At 40.9% G+C, this 20,533-nt stretch overlaps 1 protein-coding gene across 3 annotated transcripts in view; it reads left to right on the top strand.

Moving 5' to 3' along the window:
• PRKN (parkin RBR E3 ubiquitin protein ligase) overlaps nucleotides 1–20,533 on the top strand; it is a 643,936-nt gene that overhangs the window by 551,738 nt on the left and 71,665 nt on the right. For all 3 annotated transcript variants that reach the window (XM_081855184.1, XM_081855182.1, XM_081855183.1), the window contains one exon: nucleotides 2,065–2,214. In XM_081855184.1, the coding sequence (XP_081711310.1) occupies nucleotides 2,065–2,214 (150 nt within the window). The remainder of the gene's footprint in view (nucleotides 1–2,064; nucleotides 2,215–20,533) is intronic.

Here is a 20,533-nt window from a genome sequence, read left to right as displayed (position 1 = left end):
CAAGCAGATAGGGGCTGACCTGCCCGCCTCTTTTGGAGAACAACCTAAGAGATACTAGATTAGGATGTATGTGTCTATGTATAATTATGTTGCTAACAAAGCTGTACCAGTGTTACTGTTATGTGCCAATTGTAAATAATTTCCTGTCTCTGTTTTCAGCAGTTCTTACTTTTATTTGTAAGCCGCCTTGAATCCCACCGGAGGAAAAGGGGGGATGATGATGATAAACAAACAAACAAACAAACAAACAAACAAATAAAAAACAACTGCCATGCTGTGCATGCTTACATGGGACTGTTTTTGAACATTCAATCTCAAAAATTATTATTTAATGCCCCTTTAAAGCAAGGAGGTATGATTGGAAGCGTGAATTATTCAACCCGTTTGAAAGTAGCTTATTTCACAACAGTACGGCCGTTTCTTACAGTGATACGCTGGTTCAGACAAGACTACATAATATTTGGGCGGGGGCGGGGAGGAATTAAAAGGAAGCAAAATGAAAAAGAGGTACAGTGTACCTAGGGTTAAGAACTTAATTTGTCCCGGAAGTACGTTCTTAACCTGAAACTGTTCTTAACCTGAGGTACCACTTTAGCTAATGGGGCCTCCTGCTGCTGCCGCGCCGTCGGAGCACGATTTCTGTTCTCATCCTGAAGCAAAGTTCTTAACCCGAGGTACTATTTCTGGGTTAGCAGAGTCTGTAACCTGAAGCATCTGTAACCTGAAGCGTCTGTAACCCGAGGTACCACTGTACCTTGAAAACATACTTCAGATTCAAAGGCAGGAGACAGCTCGGTCACTTGAGAGTAAAACGTGTGAATGCATTTAGCAGGATCTTCTCTTTTCAGATGCACCTATTTAGTTGCCTTGGGTAGCACAATTTTTTTTAAAAAAAAAAAATCTTGACAGTGCAATAATAGTTTAATGATTTGGCATGATTTCTCTACTGAGCCAGTAGAAAACGTGAAATTCCCTGACAAAATACAACTTTCCCTCCAAATCAAACCCAGTAAATCAATTTTGTTGCTTATAACTTACAAAAGCAGAATTGATTATTTTTAAAGTATTGTTTGTACATGAAAATTAAAAAAACAAAACAGCAATGCCCTTTATATCACACTGGAAGCTTTTTACTTCAGGTGCAGAATGATAACAGAAATTTTGGCAGCTCTTTAGCTTCAGCATGTGTGGCGCAGACTTTCAGATGTATTTGAGATAGACTTACTCTATCTCCCCACCTTTAACCATACTCTTTCTGCTCTGTCAAAGCATGGGAGGCATTGCAGAGCTGGGGTAGCTGTGATTATCAGCCTTTCTGTTCAGGAGGAATAGCATGGCTGTGTTCTGATATAATTCTTAACTATGAGCTCCCTCTTCTGCTTCGCTGTGGCCATAAAGAGGGAATCAGAAGCTTCTACTTTCACTTTAGATTAACTCTAGTTTAGCATGTCATCTGAACCCAAAACTGTGGTTAGTTGAAATAAACCAGCTTCATAAACTATGGGTCAGAGCTGGGTAGTTTCAGCTAACCATAGTTAAGATTAACCACAGTTTTTCAAGGTTTGGACTACATGTCCCAGTTTGCACAGCACAGTAAGCCAAACCTTGATTACAGGTATTAGTAACAGAGGAAAGAGCTTCACAATGATCCTATGTTCAGACAACACACCTTGGCTTGGTTTCCATGCAGTGCCGCTGAGCTAAAAGAACTGAGAGGGAACACAGCATCAGGGAACTGTGGGATCCTGCACATTTGTGTGTTTGCAGTAAGCCATGGTTTGACTTCTCATGTGTGAACAGAGCCTGCAGCAAGCAATGGTTCATCTAAGAAAGAAGCAAAAGCTTCTGGACTGCTGCAGAAACAGAAACTGCACAGCTAGCAGGAAAGAGGCAAAAAGGGACTTCTGTGAACTCCAAATCCTACTTGTGATGGGCTCAGAAACTCTTTACCACTCATATGCAGAAAGGTGGTTTTTCAGCCTCTGGTTAACTGGATAAATTAGAAGGTATGTTTGAAATGTTTAAATGCTGATAAAGCAGCACATTTTTTTTTCTCCTTTGCAGTACAATCGTTACCAGTGCTATGGTGCAGAAGAGTGTGTTCTGCAGATGGGTGGCGTCCTATGTCCTACCCCAGGATGTGGAGCCGGTCTGCTTCCTGAACCAGAAGTCAGAAAGATAGTGTGTGAGCCAAGCAATGGAATGGGCTGTGGGGTAAGGAAAAAATCCCAGTAGTTCTATGATTATCAGTTAAGGTTGTGAAGTAAAGGAGGGGTGGAGGGGGGTATCTGAATTTATCTGTCTCACTGGTGACTCTGAGCTGCTCTTCGTGGCAGAATGAGCAGATCCCAATAAATAATAATAATAATTCACTGCTGCAGCGCAGAAATGACCACTTTGTCATGTAGAGTATGTCTGTCCCAGAATGCTTTGCTTTAATTGGTTTGTGAAGTTGCTGATCTAAGTAGTTACAGTGAAGAGTGGGGCTGTGCAAATGACAAGCCAAGAGCTTTGACTCTCTTTAAAACTCCCAGCAGTCAGCAAAACGGTAAAGGTTCTGGAGCCAAAGGATTTGTTATAAGCAGCACTCTATTTAAACAGGTCTGGGGAGGGGCAGGGTGCGAAAGAGTCAAGTAAGTAAAATGATGCCGTGTGTTTTGAGCAGATCGATGAAGAATAATGCAGATAACATGACAGTGCCAAATGAAAGCTCGTTTTAAATAAATGTTGTCCAAACCAAACAGAGAGATTGCCTCTGCCTCTTCCCTTGTTTCATTAGCAATAGCTCTGTCAAACAGCAGCACCCTCCATTCATCAAGTAAGAACAATGGGGCTATGCAGCAGACCCTTTAGATAGTTGCTTTTGGCTCTGGATCTCAGGAGTCACCAACATCTTAAACCTAACCCAATCATTTAGTGGGGGAAGGTGATCCTGCCACTTCAGCATGGGTGGGGTTGCATTATTGAATACTCCTCAGCATCAGAGTCTCTGTTCATGGAAAACGAGCATGTCAAGGTTTTTATCTTGGGCTTGGCTTTCTCATAAGCAAACACTTGTGTGTGTGGCATGTCACTTTTAAATGGTGGGAAATTCCAATCATGCTCATCTCATATTCCCTGCTTGGGAACAAGGTAAAGCTGAAGGAGACAAACCATGGCTTTGCTCTCTGCAGCAGAACTCTAGGAGAAGCGAAGCAGCCACAATCTCTCTGCTTTTTGTGCTAAGCCACAGTTTACCTTAGAGTTCAAACTGAGCCATTAGACGCAGGTGTTGTGTTCAGGGATAACAAACATATTCCTAATATAATGTTCTTTGTTGTAAGGGATGCATGATAGCCCTATTTAAGTGACCCCCCATTGTGTTACCCTTTACCCTTGTGGAGCTGCTGAATATATATTTAGGAAAATGATATTAGACAATGTGTATCCTCTATAAGGTTCATTTGGACTCAGATTTAGTTTTGAAAATATATATTTTGCATGCTGCATACCTGAGAGTGATTTCCTGGCTTTGCTGTTGGCTAATCCTTTTTATTTTCACTCATAAAAACAATAATTTGATTTCCCAAGGGATTACCATTACACATTTTTCTTCCGCCTTCATTGCTATTCATCAGACCAATCTTTCTCGCTTTCATAGCTGAGATGTAAAGCACTGACGTCTTTAACACGGGAAACCAGCAAGAAAATATGGAAGCTGTTACACTCTGTGCCACCTAGCCTGACTGCTGAAAAAGCTGGAGTAATCAGGGCTCATGAGAGCTCAATAAATAAAGCACCTTTGTCTTGTTTTGTACTAGACTAGCATATTGCTTGCTATATATCAAAAGGATGTTTACTGTTCAAAGGGGAAGAAGTTCCATTCCTGATAAGGTTAGGCCTGAGTATCAAGGAAGAATACATGGTCTGCCTATTACAAATGTTATTTTATCAGGTACATGTGTAGCTCACGCCCCTATCAGTATTCACAGTACTAATTTTAATTTGTTGCTATGGAATGCAAGTGTAAAACAAGAGATTGAATAAGATTCTTGGAGACCTGTGGAGTGTTCTTGATGCTGGCAGGTGCTGCTGCTGCAATGCAATAAGAGCAAATTGCATCTCTGGATTGTATGCAGTCAGCATCCAACACAATATCTAGGTATATTTCTATGCACAGTGATTCCATTTTTGTGAATTCCAAATGCAAACTGATCTGATCCACGTCTCCTGGACAAATGTGCCGATGAATACATAATTATCCTTTAGATTTCATGCTTCTCTGAACTTGTGTTATATTTCTTGAATCAGAAAATTACCCAAATGCAGTGAGAATGCACGTTTTAGGATAAAATGCACATATATGTTGGGATAAAAATTGGTTTTGTACATACTTTGTAGTAAAAATACGTATTTAAGTGCAGATTAACATTGGAATGGATTTGACTTGTGAATGAACACATGCAAAAATGACATGGCCTGGAAATAGATGGATCCATCCCAATAGTGAGACTGTTCAATTCATTTGTTGGCCCATTTCTTGAATCTTGCTTCAAATCTGCTTACAGTACTTATCTAGAGAATAAAAGCAATTTTCAAAAGTAACCCAGTTACCAATCCACCTAACAGTTAGCTCGTCCATCCCAGCTTATTATTATTATTATTATTATTAGTCATAGTAATAGTACATCATCACCGTCATCTGTGGGGTAATACTAATGTTTAAGTATGTTTAAGCATGGGGCAAGAATTCCTTAGCCCATTTATAAGTCTTTAAAGTGCAAATAACAAGGATATCAATTCTCAAGTTGTAAAATAAAAGAGATTTCTCTTTGCTTGTGCTTTGGATTCTCTATCCCTTATTCATTTTGTTCCAACTCACACTCTTAAGAAAATGTGCTATAAATATATTATTATGGGCAAGGTAACATTGGAGGACGTTGCTGAGATTAAAGAGCTGGCTCACCACAGAATTGTTTCAGGACATCATGTTGTGACTTTTTTTTTTCAAGGGGAATGGAAATGAGACAGACATTTTCCATTATTGCTAAATGCTGAGTTGCTTGCATTATGCCACAGGCTCTAGGCAGTAATCATGTATAGCTTTCTTCTACTGAGTGGGCACTCTAGCCTGTAGAAAGTGGAATTCCATCTTGTTGACACATTATGCTTCTCTTTCTAAGCAAGTTGTTTCATTGCTAAAATATGACATGCTTCTCTAGGATAACTGAAATACTCTTTTCTGGTAATGTCTAACATGGTTTGCAGTGATCTGTAAGAAAACACTAGAGCCTTCAACATGGGCGAGTGTTGATAAGCCTTAATGTCGCCCTCACTTCACCATAGTGCAATGCAATTAACTTGCCATACCACTGCCAAATGACATTATTATTATCTCCAGTATATGTGCCGTGCTGTACTGCAACCCACTGATCCTGTGGCAGATGTAAAATTCAGATGTCAGATCTGACAACGTATAGCAGTCTGAAACCACATTTCCATTATTAAGAGTGTAGGTCATATTAATTATTCTCCTTCTGAGAAATGGCAAAACACAGTTTAGATGCTGAATGCATGTCTGTTTCTGTATTTGGATTTAAAATGAGTAAAAAACAGATAATTTTACCTATACCTATCAACTGCACCAAGATTTGTAGTTATTCCTAGCAGTGTTTTTCCACCAGTATGGGTAAGATGTAGACAGAATGGAATGGAATTTGTAGAAGTTGAAAATATAGCTTCAGACATGTCCCAAGCTTTCTGGATCTGATGGGAGTTTAGTCCAAATAATCTGGAAACCAGACTGGTGAAATCTGATGTATAAAAAATAGTGAGAATCCTTTAAGCCCACCCACATATGCATAGTGCATATGGATATTTAAGTTCCTAGGTTCAAAGATGTAATAGTAACATAAGTAATTCTGTATCTCTTACCCATAATATATTGCTGATACATTTGCTTACTGGAAGCACTGCAAAAAGAAATACTGGGCAGTTAGAAATAGTTGGCTACAGGAAAGAGGGTGATCCAGGCATAATGCAGGATACAGTGAACTTCCTTTGGAGGCGGAGGCTGTGTGTGTGTGTGTGTGTGTGCGCGTGCGTGTGTGCAGCCTTTGCACATTCTATCAGGAACAGTGTGACAAAGAACTAGTTCCACAGCCAGAGGCTGCAGCTGGCTGGTTTTTTTGTTTGTTTTGTTTGTTTGTATTTAAAGAAAGCTACAACCAAGAATTAATTCATGGCAGAGGGAAAATACATTTCAGGATGAAGGCATGGAATTGGGACCAGAAATGCAGCTAAAGCTGAAGTCCGATGCCCTGCCATATTTTTGGAGTGTGATCCATCTTTCAATTTTTTATAAGCTTTCTAATCTTGTTTTGCTGATAGCACCCAGCTCTTAAATTAGAGATCACTGGCTGGGGTTGCAGAGTCTTCTCAGAAAGGTTGTCCTCTTGCTGACTTCAGGTACTGTCTAAAGATGCATAGCACCTGAAGCTATCTAGAGGAGCAAGCACTTCCTCTTCCCGGTGAGGTCTTCAAGGATCTTATGGCTTCTGAAGCACTAGAGACAACATGGTGGGAAGGAAGGATAGCTAAGCCATATGGCCAGGTGAGAGAAATTTTCAGTGGGTTAAATTGCAATATCAAAGAGAATGCCATTAACAAGAAAACTACCTGTGGGCATGTGCTCCTTCTCTTCATGTGAAAGATGTCAGTCAGAGGAAGTGAACAGAAATGCTGGGGTTGAACACTTCATATTATTATAAAAATGCTCAAATTCTCAGAGAATCTTTCCAGGGCATAAAGGGGCATTTTCTACTCTCCCACTGACAGTGTATCATTTTCAACTGACTGCATCTGAAAACAGATAAGGCAAATCAAGATGAATCTAAAAATTAACATAATTGAGGACAAAAGTAGTGAGCTTTTGCTTTGAACAAAGAGGTGCATCACTGAGTCACAGAAAATGAAACATTAATGCAATCAGCTGAGGCTATGGACTGACTGGGAGTGACAGAGACCAACGACAGGGTCCCAATTATAGAACAGCCTTATCTGAGCAATCATCTACAAACGTTTCACATGTGAGCAGGAATAAGGCACATGGTCTGAATGATGAATATTGCTAATAATAAATATAAAAGAAATACATTGAAATCTAACTAAACTTCTCTAGTGCATCACACAAAAGACATTTCACAAAGAGTGCTTTGCATTCATCTTACGATATCACTGTATGTGAGAGCTATTTAAGAAATGGAAAAAGGTGGAAATACAAGATAAAGAGGAGGATTAGATCTAGTTACAGGTAGCTAGCTGTGTTGGTCTGCCGTAGTCGAAACAAAATTTTAAAAAATCCTTCCAGTAGCACCTTAGAGGATTAGAGTGAGCCTATTGACCCAGGATTTATAGTTTGTGTTTGCTCAAACTTTTGATAAGACAAACACAAAGAGCGACCTCCTTGGCTGTCACTTAATCTTTTGAAATGACCCATAAGACAGTTTTACAATGCATTCAGATATAATAAGATTATAGCAGCTCATAATCAGACAGAAAGTCCCCAAATGGCACCAATTAAGCAGTTGTGATCCACTAGTGTGGCCTTAAACACAAATGTATGTGGGAGTCCTAAATGAAGGAAACTAGGCCCTAAAACCTGGTTGTTCAGGAAATACTGGCCCATTTCAGGCACTATGCCGCTGTGAGGGAGAGCAGAGATATGTCTGCTAGTTTTGCCCACCCCATCATCCATCTTATCACTATGCCTCTCTCCACTGGACTCGGTACGTTGGAGGACAAACACCTGTAGCAGGATCCCTGCTGCCCTGTACTAGCACTTCGCTGCCCATCAGTCTCTCTGCTTCAGCTGACAAAGCTGGTCTCAGAGGTGGTGTTGAAGACTCCCAGTCTTCTGGTTCTGGGAGACTTCAATATCCATGCTGAGGCAGCTGGCTCTGGGGTGGCTCATGACCTCATGGACACCATGACAACCATGGGGCTGTCCCAGCATGTCACTGGCCCAACACACATGGCAGGCCACACTCTGGACCTTGTTTTTTCGACTGGGTAGTAAGCCCTGCATGAAGTCTGGGCAGATCCCGATAATTGCCTCAGCCATGTCGATTTGCAGCACAGCAGGTTCACAGTTAGATGACTGATTGCTTGAACTTATTTCAAACATATAGTTTGGAGTCTTCAGCATAATCCTAATTCTGATAATCTAATGAAACTTGTGCTATGCAGAGATGCCTTCCATTAATTTTATTCCTGTGTATGAGTTGTTAATATGTGAAGAACCTTGGTTATTCTTTTTTTAAAAAAATATTCTGAACTGAACAGCCCAGTCACTTTCCCCCTAACAGATGCAATACATATTTCATATTTGAAGTTTTAAAACAAAACTACAGAATTATCAGATTGTGAAAAGAGCATTCATTTGATTACTTAGTTGATGGGGAAACTGTTTTTCTTTAGTATTGGGTGTAGGAGGCTTATGTAACTTCAAATACCTCTCTGAATTGAAGACCAAGCATTAAAAAAATAAAAAAGCCTTCACTTTAAAAGAAATATTTTGGAACTGTTTCAAGTGGCTGAAAATAGACTTAGAATAGAAAATGTGTCTCAACCTGAACAATAACATTTCTGCTGCAAAGCTATATTACAAAAAGTAAAGGGAATATCATAAAAAACTGAAATGATCTGTGAAAAGAAAATAAAGTGATCCAATTAAACAAGAGACATCTCTAGCACATAAAAGGGAATGCTCTGAATTGAAAACAGGAGTGTGTTGTCGAGGACAATGGGCAACTGTATTTCAGATAGAAGCATGGGAAATAATAGACAACCAGATACACTTTGGACATAAAATAATATCCTACAGAAGACGGGGGGGGAGGATTCTGGTGGGGATAATATATCCTTGAGTAGCGTCCTTGGCTGAGGGCAGTGAGTCATGGTTGGATAGTCATATCTCGATTAATTTCATTCTATCCATACATTTCTCTGAAATTAAATTTTGCTACCACTAGCAAGTCCCCTACTTCCAAGACCTTTTATGCTAAATCAAATAGCAGGCAGTGTGACTATTGAGAGTATCTGTTCTGCTGGTGCTTAAGATTTGATACAGTTGAAAAGATACAGATCACCATTTAAAAAATACTAGAGTCCCACATGCTCTCTTAGGATCAGTTATGAACAAGGTTGGACAAGTTATTTGTGCATGTGGGCTCAGTGCTAGAGATCTTTTTACCAATTGCATTGAGATCAGTGGCGTAGCGTGGGGGGTGCAGGGGGGGCTGGCCGCACCGGGCGCAACATCTGGGGGTTAGGGAAATCCACGGGTTAGGGGGCGCAAATCCACGGGTTAGGGGGCGCAAATCCATGGGTTAGGGGGCGCAAATTACTTGCCTTGCCCCGGGTGCTGATAACCCACGCTACGCCACTGATTGAGATGACTCGTTATTCTCACTAGGACACCAGTTTTCACTCTTGGGCATCCCATTGCTTGTTTGCATGACATGGCACTTACTTACTTACTTACTTACTTACTTACTTACTTACTTACTTACTTGGAAAATTCATATCCCACCCTTCAGAGAATATTCTCTCAGAGCAGCTAGCATAAATTTAACATAGTAAAACAACTTGAGAAAATAATAAACACAGTAAGAGCAGTGGAAAACTAAAACAATGCAAGCCAGATTAAAAGCAATGCATAAAAACCCAACAGCTAAAATATATGGGTGAATAAAAAAAGGTCTTCACCTGGCCCTGAACAGATGTCTCCTTGAGGACAGTGTAGGAAAGTCAGGGAACCACAGCTGAAGGTGAGGGGACCAAAGAAGGGTCTCAAAGAAAGATACTGTAATAGAAACTTGTCAGATATGTGTTGAAAGCACTTAATATACCCTATACCCAAACCATTCAGCAGCCAGAAGTAAATTAGAAACCAGCACAGTTGTTTTCAAACTGGTGAGCTGTATTCAATATACCTGGTACCAATTATCAGTCTCTACAGATTTTGTACCAACTGCAGTTTCTAAGCTGTCATCAACGACAGCCCCTTGTACAACAGGTTGCAGTAAACCAAGTGGGATGTTAGCACATTATGAATAACTGTGACTAGGCTATCTTGGTCCTGAATATAGTGATTCATCAGTGCTAGTGGACAAAAGTCATCTAGTGACCTCAAGGCAACTTAGGCCTCCACAGAAAAGTAAAAATCTAATGACATCCCAGGCTTAGGAACCTCATCCTTCAGAAGGAGTGCAACCCTCCTCAAGACTAACCAAACATTGTCTTCCAAAATTGCTAGACCACCCACCAACAAAATATTCATCTTATTGGGATTCAGCTTCATTATTGGCTGTCCTCCTGTCCATAACTAAGACAACAGTCTGAATGCAAGCCAATGCCAGCAACCTGTATTTCTCTTACTGTTCTGCTAAGTAAATGGTGCATTGCCACCATTGCTAAAAATCTGGAATATCCTGGTTTTCCTCACAATGAGAGGCTTTTCAAAGATCTAAAGAGGCTGTAGAGGAGGTTAAACAACCTGTGATCCACTAAGCCAACCAAGTCCTTAGTGGCAAGCACATCCGTGTCCTCTCTTTGACTTAGTCAGGTTCTGTTTCCATAAGCTGCACCAGAAAGGTATGGGGCAAACAGCCTCTCGGACAAATCATCAAACTAGCTCCATGATTGGTCACTTGACAAGAAGACATTTTCCACTTCCAAATTTTATCTGAATCATAAACTAGAAATATAAGGCTTCAATATTTACTGTACAGTGGTACCTCGGGATGTGGACAGGATCTGTTCCGGAGCCCTGTTCATATCCTGAACAGAACCTAAGACACGTCTGCTCGTGCGCGGGTCACATTTCGCCGCTTCCGCATATGCGCATGGCGTCATTTTGACCGTCTGCACATGTGTGAGTGGCGAAACCTGGAAGTAACGTGCTCCATTACTTCCGGGTCGCCACAGAGTGCAACCCCAAAATACTTATCCTGAAGCGTATTTATTCCGAGGTATTACTGTATTGGCCCGAATATAAGCCGCTACCTTCAAATTCTGCACGCACTCACACCCATTCCGTTTTACCGTATGTCTGTTTCAGCAATGATATCGTAAAAGCCATTTTTTGCAAGGCTGCAAATTTAAGCCGCACTTGTAACTTTTCATGGTCAGAATTTGGGGGGGGGGGGAGTGAGGCTTATATTCAGGCCAATACAGTACTTGAAAGTTAACTCAGTCAAATTCAACAGAACTTACATGAAAGAAAATCTGTTTCAGATTACTTCTTTTCCAGAAATCTAAAATGTGACTAAAGCTCACCCTTTCTGAGAAACGCCCCCATTACTTTTATGGTGCTTTTCTGTCTTCTTGACTATGAACAATGTAATGGTGGAAAACATGGTTTATTGACAGGTTTGATCAAATCAATGAGAAAATAGCACCACATGCAGAACAAAATAATAGATTTATGGATGCATTTTTGAGATATGTGCTAAAAGATTTCACCGTTCAGGGAAACCTGTCACTGTTATTGTTTTGCTTCCCTTTCAAGCAATGTAATTCGTCCCAGTGGGGCATAGAATTAATTATTAGCAAATGATCACTTATATTATTTCAGTCAATAGACGTCCAAACAGCTCAATCTTCGTTTTCAGGGTGACATGTAGCTATTGAAAATTGCATTAAAGTACATTGACACATGGCAGAAACAAATTGCCCTCATAACATTTATAAATGCTGCTTGATTATAGAAATGTTATCTGTGTAATTTCAACATGTTAGACCTTACTACAGGAGAACAGTTGTGATTTCGCAGTGTGAACAGATTATGCTGATTTTCCACACTGGAGGCAGGGTGGGATGGGAATACTACCTCCTGTTCTGAACATTTTCATTGACATACTTGCTGGGAGAAGAAAAGAAAGCTCCCAGGTGAGAGCGGGGGGGGGGGGGGTCCACCACTTTCTGTTTGTGACAAGGTTAAGAGGTACCTTTGAGAAAGGACTCTCTGTTTTCTTCTCCCTTTCTCTCCCTGTTTTAGTTTTTATTTAGATTTGTTTCTTTTATCTTACTGTATTATGAAAAAGCTTTAATAAAATCTTATGGGGTGGAACTAAGATAATAGCAGAAAAGCTTTGTAAGCGAATTTGCAGGCAAGGTGTGTAATACACACTGGCTCACTCTTGGGAGAAGAGACAAGGGAGGCGCTCTGGTGTAAACCACTGAGCCTTTGGGGCTTGCCGATCAGAAGGTCAGCAGTTCGAATCCCTGCAACGGAGTGAGTTCCTGTTCCTCTGTCCCAGCTCCTGCCAATCTAGCAGTTCAAAAGCACACCAAAAAGTGCAAGTAGATAAATAGGTACCGCTGTAGCTGGAAGATAAATGACGTTTCCATGTACTCTTGTGTTCTGTTGCGCCAGAAGCAGTTTAGTCATGCTGGTCACATGACCCGGAAAACTGTCTGTAGACATTTGCCGTCTCCCTCCGCCTGAAAGCGAGACGAGCTCCGCAAACCCATAATCACCTTTGACTGGACTTAACCATCCTGGGGTCCTTTACCTTTTTTTTTTCTCTTGGGAGAAATGGATCCCTTGGTCTTGGGAAGTTTTAAAGTGGGGCATTAAAGGCACACGTGTTTATTTAGTCATGATCTTGAGCTACCAATATAATAGAAATGCACTTCTAAGCATTACATATTTTTTCCTTAAAACCAAAGTCTTTGGTTGCTCATATTGTTGTTTCCTTTGTTCTGTTACATCTGAAAATCAATAAAACACAGGAAAATTAAAATACATACTTCACAATTTTTTTGCATCTTTGTACTAATACAATGGTGTGCCAAGTCCTAAACATCTGTGGGTAGTACAACAATTTGGAAGGTTGTACATATGGAGTGGTTCAAAACTATCCAAATCCTCTTGGAAAACTTGCCCCCTCAGGAGAGGCTGGCCCCTCTCCCCGGCTCCCGGGCATGTTTGCCGGTGACCTATCCTGGCTGGCATCACGGCAGTCCAGGAAGATCTTGATAGGTGACATCTCCCAGCATGGAAGATGCACACCCCCTTCCCCTTGCATACCAGCAGGTGAAAGAAGAAAGTCAGAAAGTCTGTTTCATCTACGGTTTATTTCTGACTGTACAACTGTACAAAACATGTCCGATCAGTTCAGTCTCCTCCAAGCAACTACGAAAGACTTCCTTCACAAAAGCAACAGGAAGGTCTCATATTACACAAAGAACAAATCCCTGTGAACTGCCTGGTACATCCTTTCCCAGGGCTAGCCACATCGTGTGATGTAAACATCGAGCTGCTTGTTTGCAGCTGCGTAGTACTCATATTCCAACAAATCCTCCTCCTTTATCTCCCTCCTTTAATGTTTCCAGGCAAACGCGCTATAAATTTTTAGCAGTCCACACAGTAAATGAAATCAAAATGTCATCTTTTAAAACAAACAGGAATTCTGTTGTGAGATTTTTTAGCGTACCTTGAAGTGTTGTTACTCTAGTGGCAAAGTAGGTAACAGCTTAAAGCACCAATTAGCTAAGCCTGCAGCATGAATCCACACACTAATCTTTAAAAGATTGTCAGTATGGTGTATTGATTAAAGCAGCTTCCTCCCGTATGATATTAATATGATATTACCATCGGATATTACCATGACCATTGGTCATGGATGATAGAAGTTGTAGTCCAAAACACTTAGGGGAAACTGAAATAAGAGTGTCTGATTAGGCCTGGGGTTACTCGGCTCAAATCTTAATTTACTCACGAAGTTCACACTGGGTGATGTGCCGGTCACAGCCTAACTTGCTTTGAAGGGTTGTTGTGAGGCTGAAAGAGGAATAGACTAGCACCCCTGCTATGTATTTTCAGCTTACCTTTAACTATAATCACCCAACAAAAGAAAAGGCAGGCTTGTCAGGGGGAAAAAAATTTTCTCTCTTGAGGAAAGAATTCACACTTATTGACAAGTGGCATGAGAATCACTTCCTCATTCTTGTCTTCCAACACTGCTATGATAATGGTGCCCAAAAGAACCACGTGGATCAAGGCAATCACTTAGTTTCTTCCCAAAATAATGTTACCCATAGGGGTTAGTGGCTGTAGTTTTAGATAGATTGTTGTCTCCTCCCCCCACACCCCCATACAGCTTCTTTCCTCCAACTCCCCTTACAGCAGCCTTGCCTTCAACGCATACAAATTATTACTTTTTTAAGTGGAGAAATTGTTGGTATTTGTATTCAGAAAAACTTTTTCATGGCTTCTCAGTTTAACCTTTCCATCGACTTCCTCTGATTCATTGCAGAGAAAGATAAATGTTGTAGAACTGGGGAGAACAATTGAGTTTTTTGGGGGGGAGGTTGGTAGAATATACAAAAAAATCCTTTACTGAGGCTCTTCTCGCAGAATACAGTTTTTTGGCTGCATTTTATCTTGTGTTTTGCAGTAGAAGCTTTTATTATTAGTATAGTGTTCTTTCAGTAAAAGGGGACCATAGTGTTTTAGTAACATGCTATTACAGTCACGACTCTGTCATCATTTTTCATCTGAACCATCATTTCCCCCCAATAGCATTTACACCTTTTGTTATGCATTGTCCTGAAGATGTGTTTTGAAGCAATTCACAGAAGGAGGGGGTTATTATTATGTCGACTTGGGAAACGTACTTCAGATCTGACTTGATCAAGGCTGTTTTCAGAATAGGGTTTAATTTGTAAGTGAGGCTGAGCTTCCTTCACAAGTCAATAGCTAGCTTATTGCAGTCTCCAAACTAGACATAATGGCAGCAGCCATGTTTGGGGTTTTTTTTAACTTATTTGCCCAGGTAAAACTGAGACTGGTGGGGATCTGGTTAGAAATAGAGGAGAAATTTGGTTCAGTTTGCATTCATAAGCAACCCTACCTAATTTGCAACACCAGTTCTCTGGAACAGCCTTCTAATATTGTACTGCTTTTGATACTTCTTCCATTTTTTTTTTCTGTTTAGGCAAACCTACCCAGATTAGTAATTGTGTTATGTATATTTGTTTTTAAACCTGTTGGTTTTATCTAGAATTTGATTATTTTATTAAGTCTATTTGTTTTTAAACTGCTTGTGGTGTTTAGTTTAGTTTTCTAAATTAGGCAGTATATAAATCCTGTTAAAATAAATAAAAAATGACAGAAATGACTCAGACCAGGGAGGTAATAGGAAGGCTTAGTTCTCCTCACTGGGCCCTAAGATTGCACTATTTTATAATCACTTTTAACACAGCATTCTTTATCTGCTGTCATTGAGCATGGTGTCTGTGATTAATTGCAAAGTAAATAATATTTAGAAATATTGAGTACTCAACAAATCTACATGCCGATCTTGAGACATTTAGCAACTGAGGTAGAGGCTCAACAAGGGAAGATAAAACTACATTGATTTCCAACAAATGGCATCTTAGTACTGATCAAACAGTTATGTTCTAAATGCCTGGATTTTCGTTGTGGTCTGCCATGGGAGTCATATGTGGTGCCTCACTTGGTCTGAAAACCTTTCCTGTACCAAGTATGACCTGACTATTTTTGTCCCTTTTGCTATTGTTAATTTTCTCTCTCTACGGCATCCTTCTGATTTGTTATCTAAGTTGATCCCATCCATTATTCTTGGTGTCCAAAGCCAGCACCTCCAACCTCTACTGATTTTTCTAATTATGCAAACTTCCACTGGCTTCCTAAAAACAGACTGTGGTATCTTGTTTTTAGGTATTTGGAGGATTGGCAATCTTGCAGATGTATATGAGTGGCAAAAATTTGCTTTAGATCAAACAGTGGTTTCACACAAGCATTTATAACATCCAACTATGTAAACTATGCAATGGTATTTCTCTGACATCAGTAACTTTGGTTAATTATCATGAAATGAGTGTCCCAGTATCCCCCACTTCCCCAATTTCCAAGCTGCTTTGAGAGCATCATAATTGGTTCATGTTTACAGTTGGGTGACTTTCCATTCAATTTGAGCCACCACTGAGTAACTTTGAAAATGTCCACCCTATGGCTGATAGTCATGTGATTTCATCTTCTGTTGACTAGATCTCTGTTGTTTTGAGCCATGCATCAGCATAACCCTGATTTTAAAGAGTGGCTTCATCCTTTTAATAAAAACTAATGTGACATATCTGAGACCGTGTATCTGATTAAGTCATTGGTCTGCTGCCTGTGAAAACTCAGCCCTGTAAATCACTTAGTAAATCAGCACGGTAAATCTCTGACACATTGCAGCACCTGTCTTTTTGCAGCTGTAGATTAGGAATAGCCTTTTCTACTAATTCTGGAAAAGATGCTAGCTGCAGGGCGGGGGGGAAATAATGCATTTTGAAAAGCTACACACCCACACACATGTCATTGCTGTTCTCTGTAATGTGTAGCACTGCTTAGAGAGAACTACTAAAGCTTTCCCTGCTTTCTGGGTTTTTCTCTCTGTGACTGCTTCTTGCTACCTGGATATGAAAGGCCTGCCACCTAGTGTTACACCTGTTTCTGTGGTTGCTGCTGCCGTTCTTCCTTCCAAGCTTTGCTGCAGTCGTGCACAAGCAAAAGCCCTGTGAATTGAAACTGATGCTCCCAGACAGTACAATGCTCTGCATTTTACATTTTCCCACTCTCCTTGGTTTGGCTATTTACTGGAAACACCAGCTTTGCATAGCCCTAAGACAGCGAGAATGTCTTATGTTGTCTACTTCTAGAAGCTGTTGCAATGCCCTGTAGGGCATCCTAGCTGTTTGTCCTAAATTGAGATGACAGTGTTGCTCATATTAAATTGCCTTCTTGCTTGGCTTGGCATGCTGGGATCCATATCTATTAATGCAGGAGTGTCCAAGTGTCCTGCCAGGAAAGCAATTTGTTCCCCAGTAGGGTGTCTGTAAAGCAGCTGGTCTAGGAAGCCATCAGAGGTGATGTTAGGGGCAAGTTGTGTTTTTCTTGATTTAATGGAAATTTTTACTGATCCATCTCTGTCTTTCCCCCAGAAATTGTCGCCAAGGCAGCACATATCTATCTCCGGTTACCTCTCCTCCCTCTCTTACAGTCCTGTCATATCTTGCTGGTGGTGAGACAGCTTTCACAGCCTGAGCCTCATAATAGACACTCTGACAACAACCAATGTGCTATTAATGGATTTGGGGGTGGGGGAGCTGAAACGCCCTAAAGAGATGACATAGCTTTGGAGCATTCCTGTTAACCATCAGCTTTGAAACTTCTGTTCAAAAACACAGGAAGCTTGTCTCTTAGCTAGAGAGTTGAAGTATATGCACAAGCATTAACACAGATAGGCAATCACATTTAACCTCAGCGGGATAACTTGTGGGCAAGTCTGCTGGTGGTCTTTCAGATCCCGTAGTCATTGCTAATTCCTGAATCACAAGTGTTGCTAATGTACACAGCCACTAGATGCTTATTTTCAGCATAAATATGGTAAAGAGAAGAAGTGATAACAAAGTGGAAAGAAGGAAAGAGATGAATATATGGATTATGGCTGAGATTTCTGGGACTTCTTATATTTTGTGAAGGATGTACATAAGCAGTCACATTACCATATCCATTTAGTCTACACATTAAGAATCAGGGAGCAAAAAGCATGGATGATGAAGACTGCAGTAACCTTTCTTGACCTTGATTAGGGCTCTTTAATCGTATTGTTAGCCACGCCATTGCTTAGCTTCCTACTCAATACCAGGAGAATTTCTGTGCAGTGCTAATATAATAATATAGTTTAAGAAATTACAGTAGGGGGTCAGCAACCGAAGGCCCATGGGCCACAAGCAGGCCATGGGGGGTAAGTTAATCGGCCTATGGACCCCTGCCACCTGCTCGGGGACTTCTGTTGCCCACTCGGTCGACTCCCATGCGCTGCTCTAAACTGCCGCGGAGCAGAGTGGGGACTGCCTTCCGTTATGCTGGCCGGCTTCCCATTGGCTGCAGGAAGCTCCTGCAGCCAATAGGAAGCTGCGCACACCTCCCCCCCCAGAAGGAGCACCGGAAATAGCGTTTGCGTGCGCGTGCGCACACTCCAGCCCACCATGGCGTCTGCAGGACCGTGAACCGGCCCAAGCCACAAAAACTTTGCCGACCCCTGGATTACAGTCATGCACAGGTACACCTTACTATAAGCATTTATTTCCTTATTATTTGAGTGTATGGAATCATAGCATCATAGAATTGTAGAGCTGGAAAGGCCCACGGGGGTCATCTAGTCCAACCCCTGCAATGCAAGAATCTGTAAAGCATGTTACAGGAGTATGTGGCCTTAATCTCTGACCATTGTACATGATTTTATACAATCAAGGTAGATACCTCAACTCAAAGTATCTCAAGACTTCACTGTGCACCCAGTGTAGGATCAATAGGAATATGCAGACTTTCCTCCAGCATTGATATGAATGAGCAACTAAGGCTCACGCAGGAGCTGCTTTATTGGGGCTACTTGATCCTTTTGAGATGTTGAATTTCTCCCATTGGGTTTACTCAACTTAGTTGGATATAACCCATTCAGATTCGCTGTGTTTTTGAGTGTGAATTTTCATACAGTTCTAAAAAAATTACACAAATTAATGCAGAAATTGAAGAGACCAGACTTATGAATTAACACATGCAAAACTGAGACAGGCCTGAAACAGGCTGATCTGTTCATCTCTAGCTGGACATGGGTGGTGCAGTGGTCTAAACCACCAAACCTCTTGGGCTTACAGCAAGCAAACCAACCAATCAACCCTGAGTTCTTCTATTAATCATAGTTTCCCAGTTCAGATGAAAGAGAAACTATAGTTACAGCTTCAGAACAAGTTAGGATATTAAGAGATGGTTTGAATTTAGCTTAACATCCTGGCTTGTTACAAAGTCATTAGCTATAGTTCCTGATTTCAATAAAATGGGAAGCTATGGTTGACAGAAGACTTCCTTGCTGACGAGTGAAGTAAAGAGCAAAGTTGCTATATGAATGATGAAATGGGCATTTTGTCTTGGCTTATTAATCTGAGATATAATCATCTGAATGCAGACACTATGCTTTCCTGTTTGTAGCAGTCACTTTAGAAAGCTACTTGATTCAGAAAATACAGGTGGAAGGATGAAATCAGTCTGTTTGCTAAAGATGTACATTATGCTGAATTTACTGGGCTTTAAAGTCTTATCACAGTTTCATTTAACCCTGAGTCAAGATCAGAATAAAAAGCAAAGGCAGGAGGGTTACTACCAAGCACCAGGGGCAGAGGGGCTATGTCTATAAGAAAATATATATATAACTAACATAAAGGAAATGTAAAAGGGAGAGAACAGTATGAGAGTCCATTTGAGATGGCTCCTGTGGTTGCATTCATTGGTATCACTAAGAAGGATTTAGATTTGCTGTGAGCTTTCATCTGTAGCACAGACCTGGTTTCATCTCTCCTCACATAAACCCACATGCCTGAATCTCTGGTGGTAGGCCAGGAATTGTTCAGTAGTTGCTGGTATGATGATAAGTAGTCGTGAAAGGGAGAGGGAAAAGAAAGTGATCCATCCACATTGGGGGGATGGGACCCACAAACCTGTATTCTTAATAGGAAGCAATATAACAACAAAAGCAAGTGCTGACCCCACAAAGGCTTGCTGACCTTATTTTTTAAAAAAAGAAATCAGGTAGGGTTTCAGTGGTTGACAGAAAGCTTCACTATCCCACGGCTATATTTGAATAAGCAGGAAGAATATTATCAAAATCATCCCAGTCATCCTTCACCAATTTAAAACAAACAAATGTATTGCCTCTATGCCTAGAAGGCAGTAGGGACGGAAACTTAGAACTACATTTCCCAAACTCATGCCCTGAGATGTTTTGGACTACAATTCCCATCAGTCTTAGCCAGCATCGCTGATAGGAGTTGCAGTCCCAACCCTTGCAGAGTGACAGGTTGGAGAAATCTGGGTTAGAGAGTGACACTTGCTTCTATAAAGCTGTCAAGGAGTGAAATCAGCAAAGGGTGGCACTCCTCTTTATGTCTGAGGTGGCACTGGCCTTCAGTTTGAGAGTCATGCCTTGACTTCTGCATTGCACAAATGATATTGCAATATTTTCATTGTTTTGCATTTTTTAAGAAAGAGAAGGGAAAGTGGAAAAGGTAAAAAGATTAGATGTGTATGATTAAATTAAAAGCTGATCCTGTAAGGTAAAGGTAAAGGACCCCCGGACGGTTAAGTCCAGTCAAATGTGATTATGGGGTGCGGCACTAATCTCTGCTTTCAGGCTGAGGGAGCTGGCATTTGTCCGCAAACAGCTTTTCTGGGTCAGGTGGCCAACATGACTGCTTCTTCCTACTGCAGTGGTACCTCTTTATCTACTTGCACTGGTATGCTTTCAAACTGCTAGGTTGGCAGGAGCTAGGACCCTGTTGTATGGATTTGAACTGGTGACCTTACAACTCTGCTTGCTTTTTTCTCTCACACCTGGAGGGAGGAGGAAAGGAGAGGCATATGCAGCCAAAAGGCTTGTACATGAGGACAAAAGGTCATGATCAGTTTCATCTTAGGGTTGGT

Source organism: Podarcis erhardii (genome assembly GCF_964252035.2).
Source record: "Podarcis erhardii genome assembly, chromosome: 3".
Taxonomy (NCBI): Eukaryota; Metazoa; Chordata; class Lepidosauria; order Squamata; family Lacertidae; genus Podarcis; species Podarcis erhardii.
Note: the sequence above shows the minus strand (reverse complement) of the source record. Positions and strands in the feature narration are given on the sequence as shown.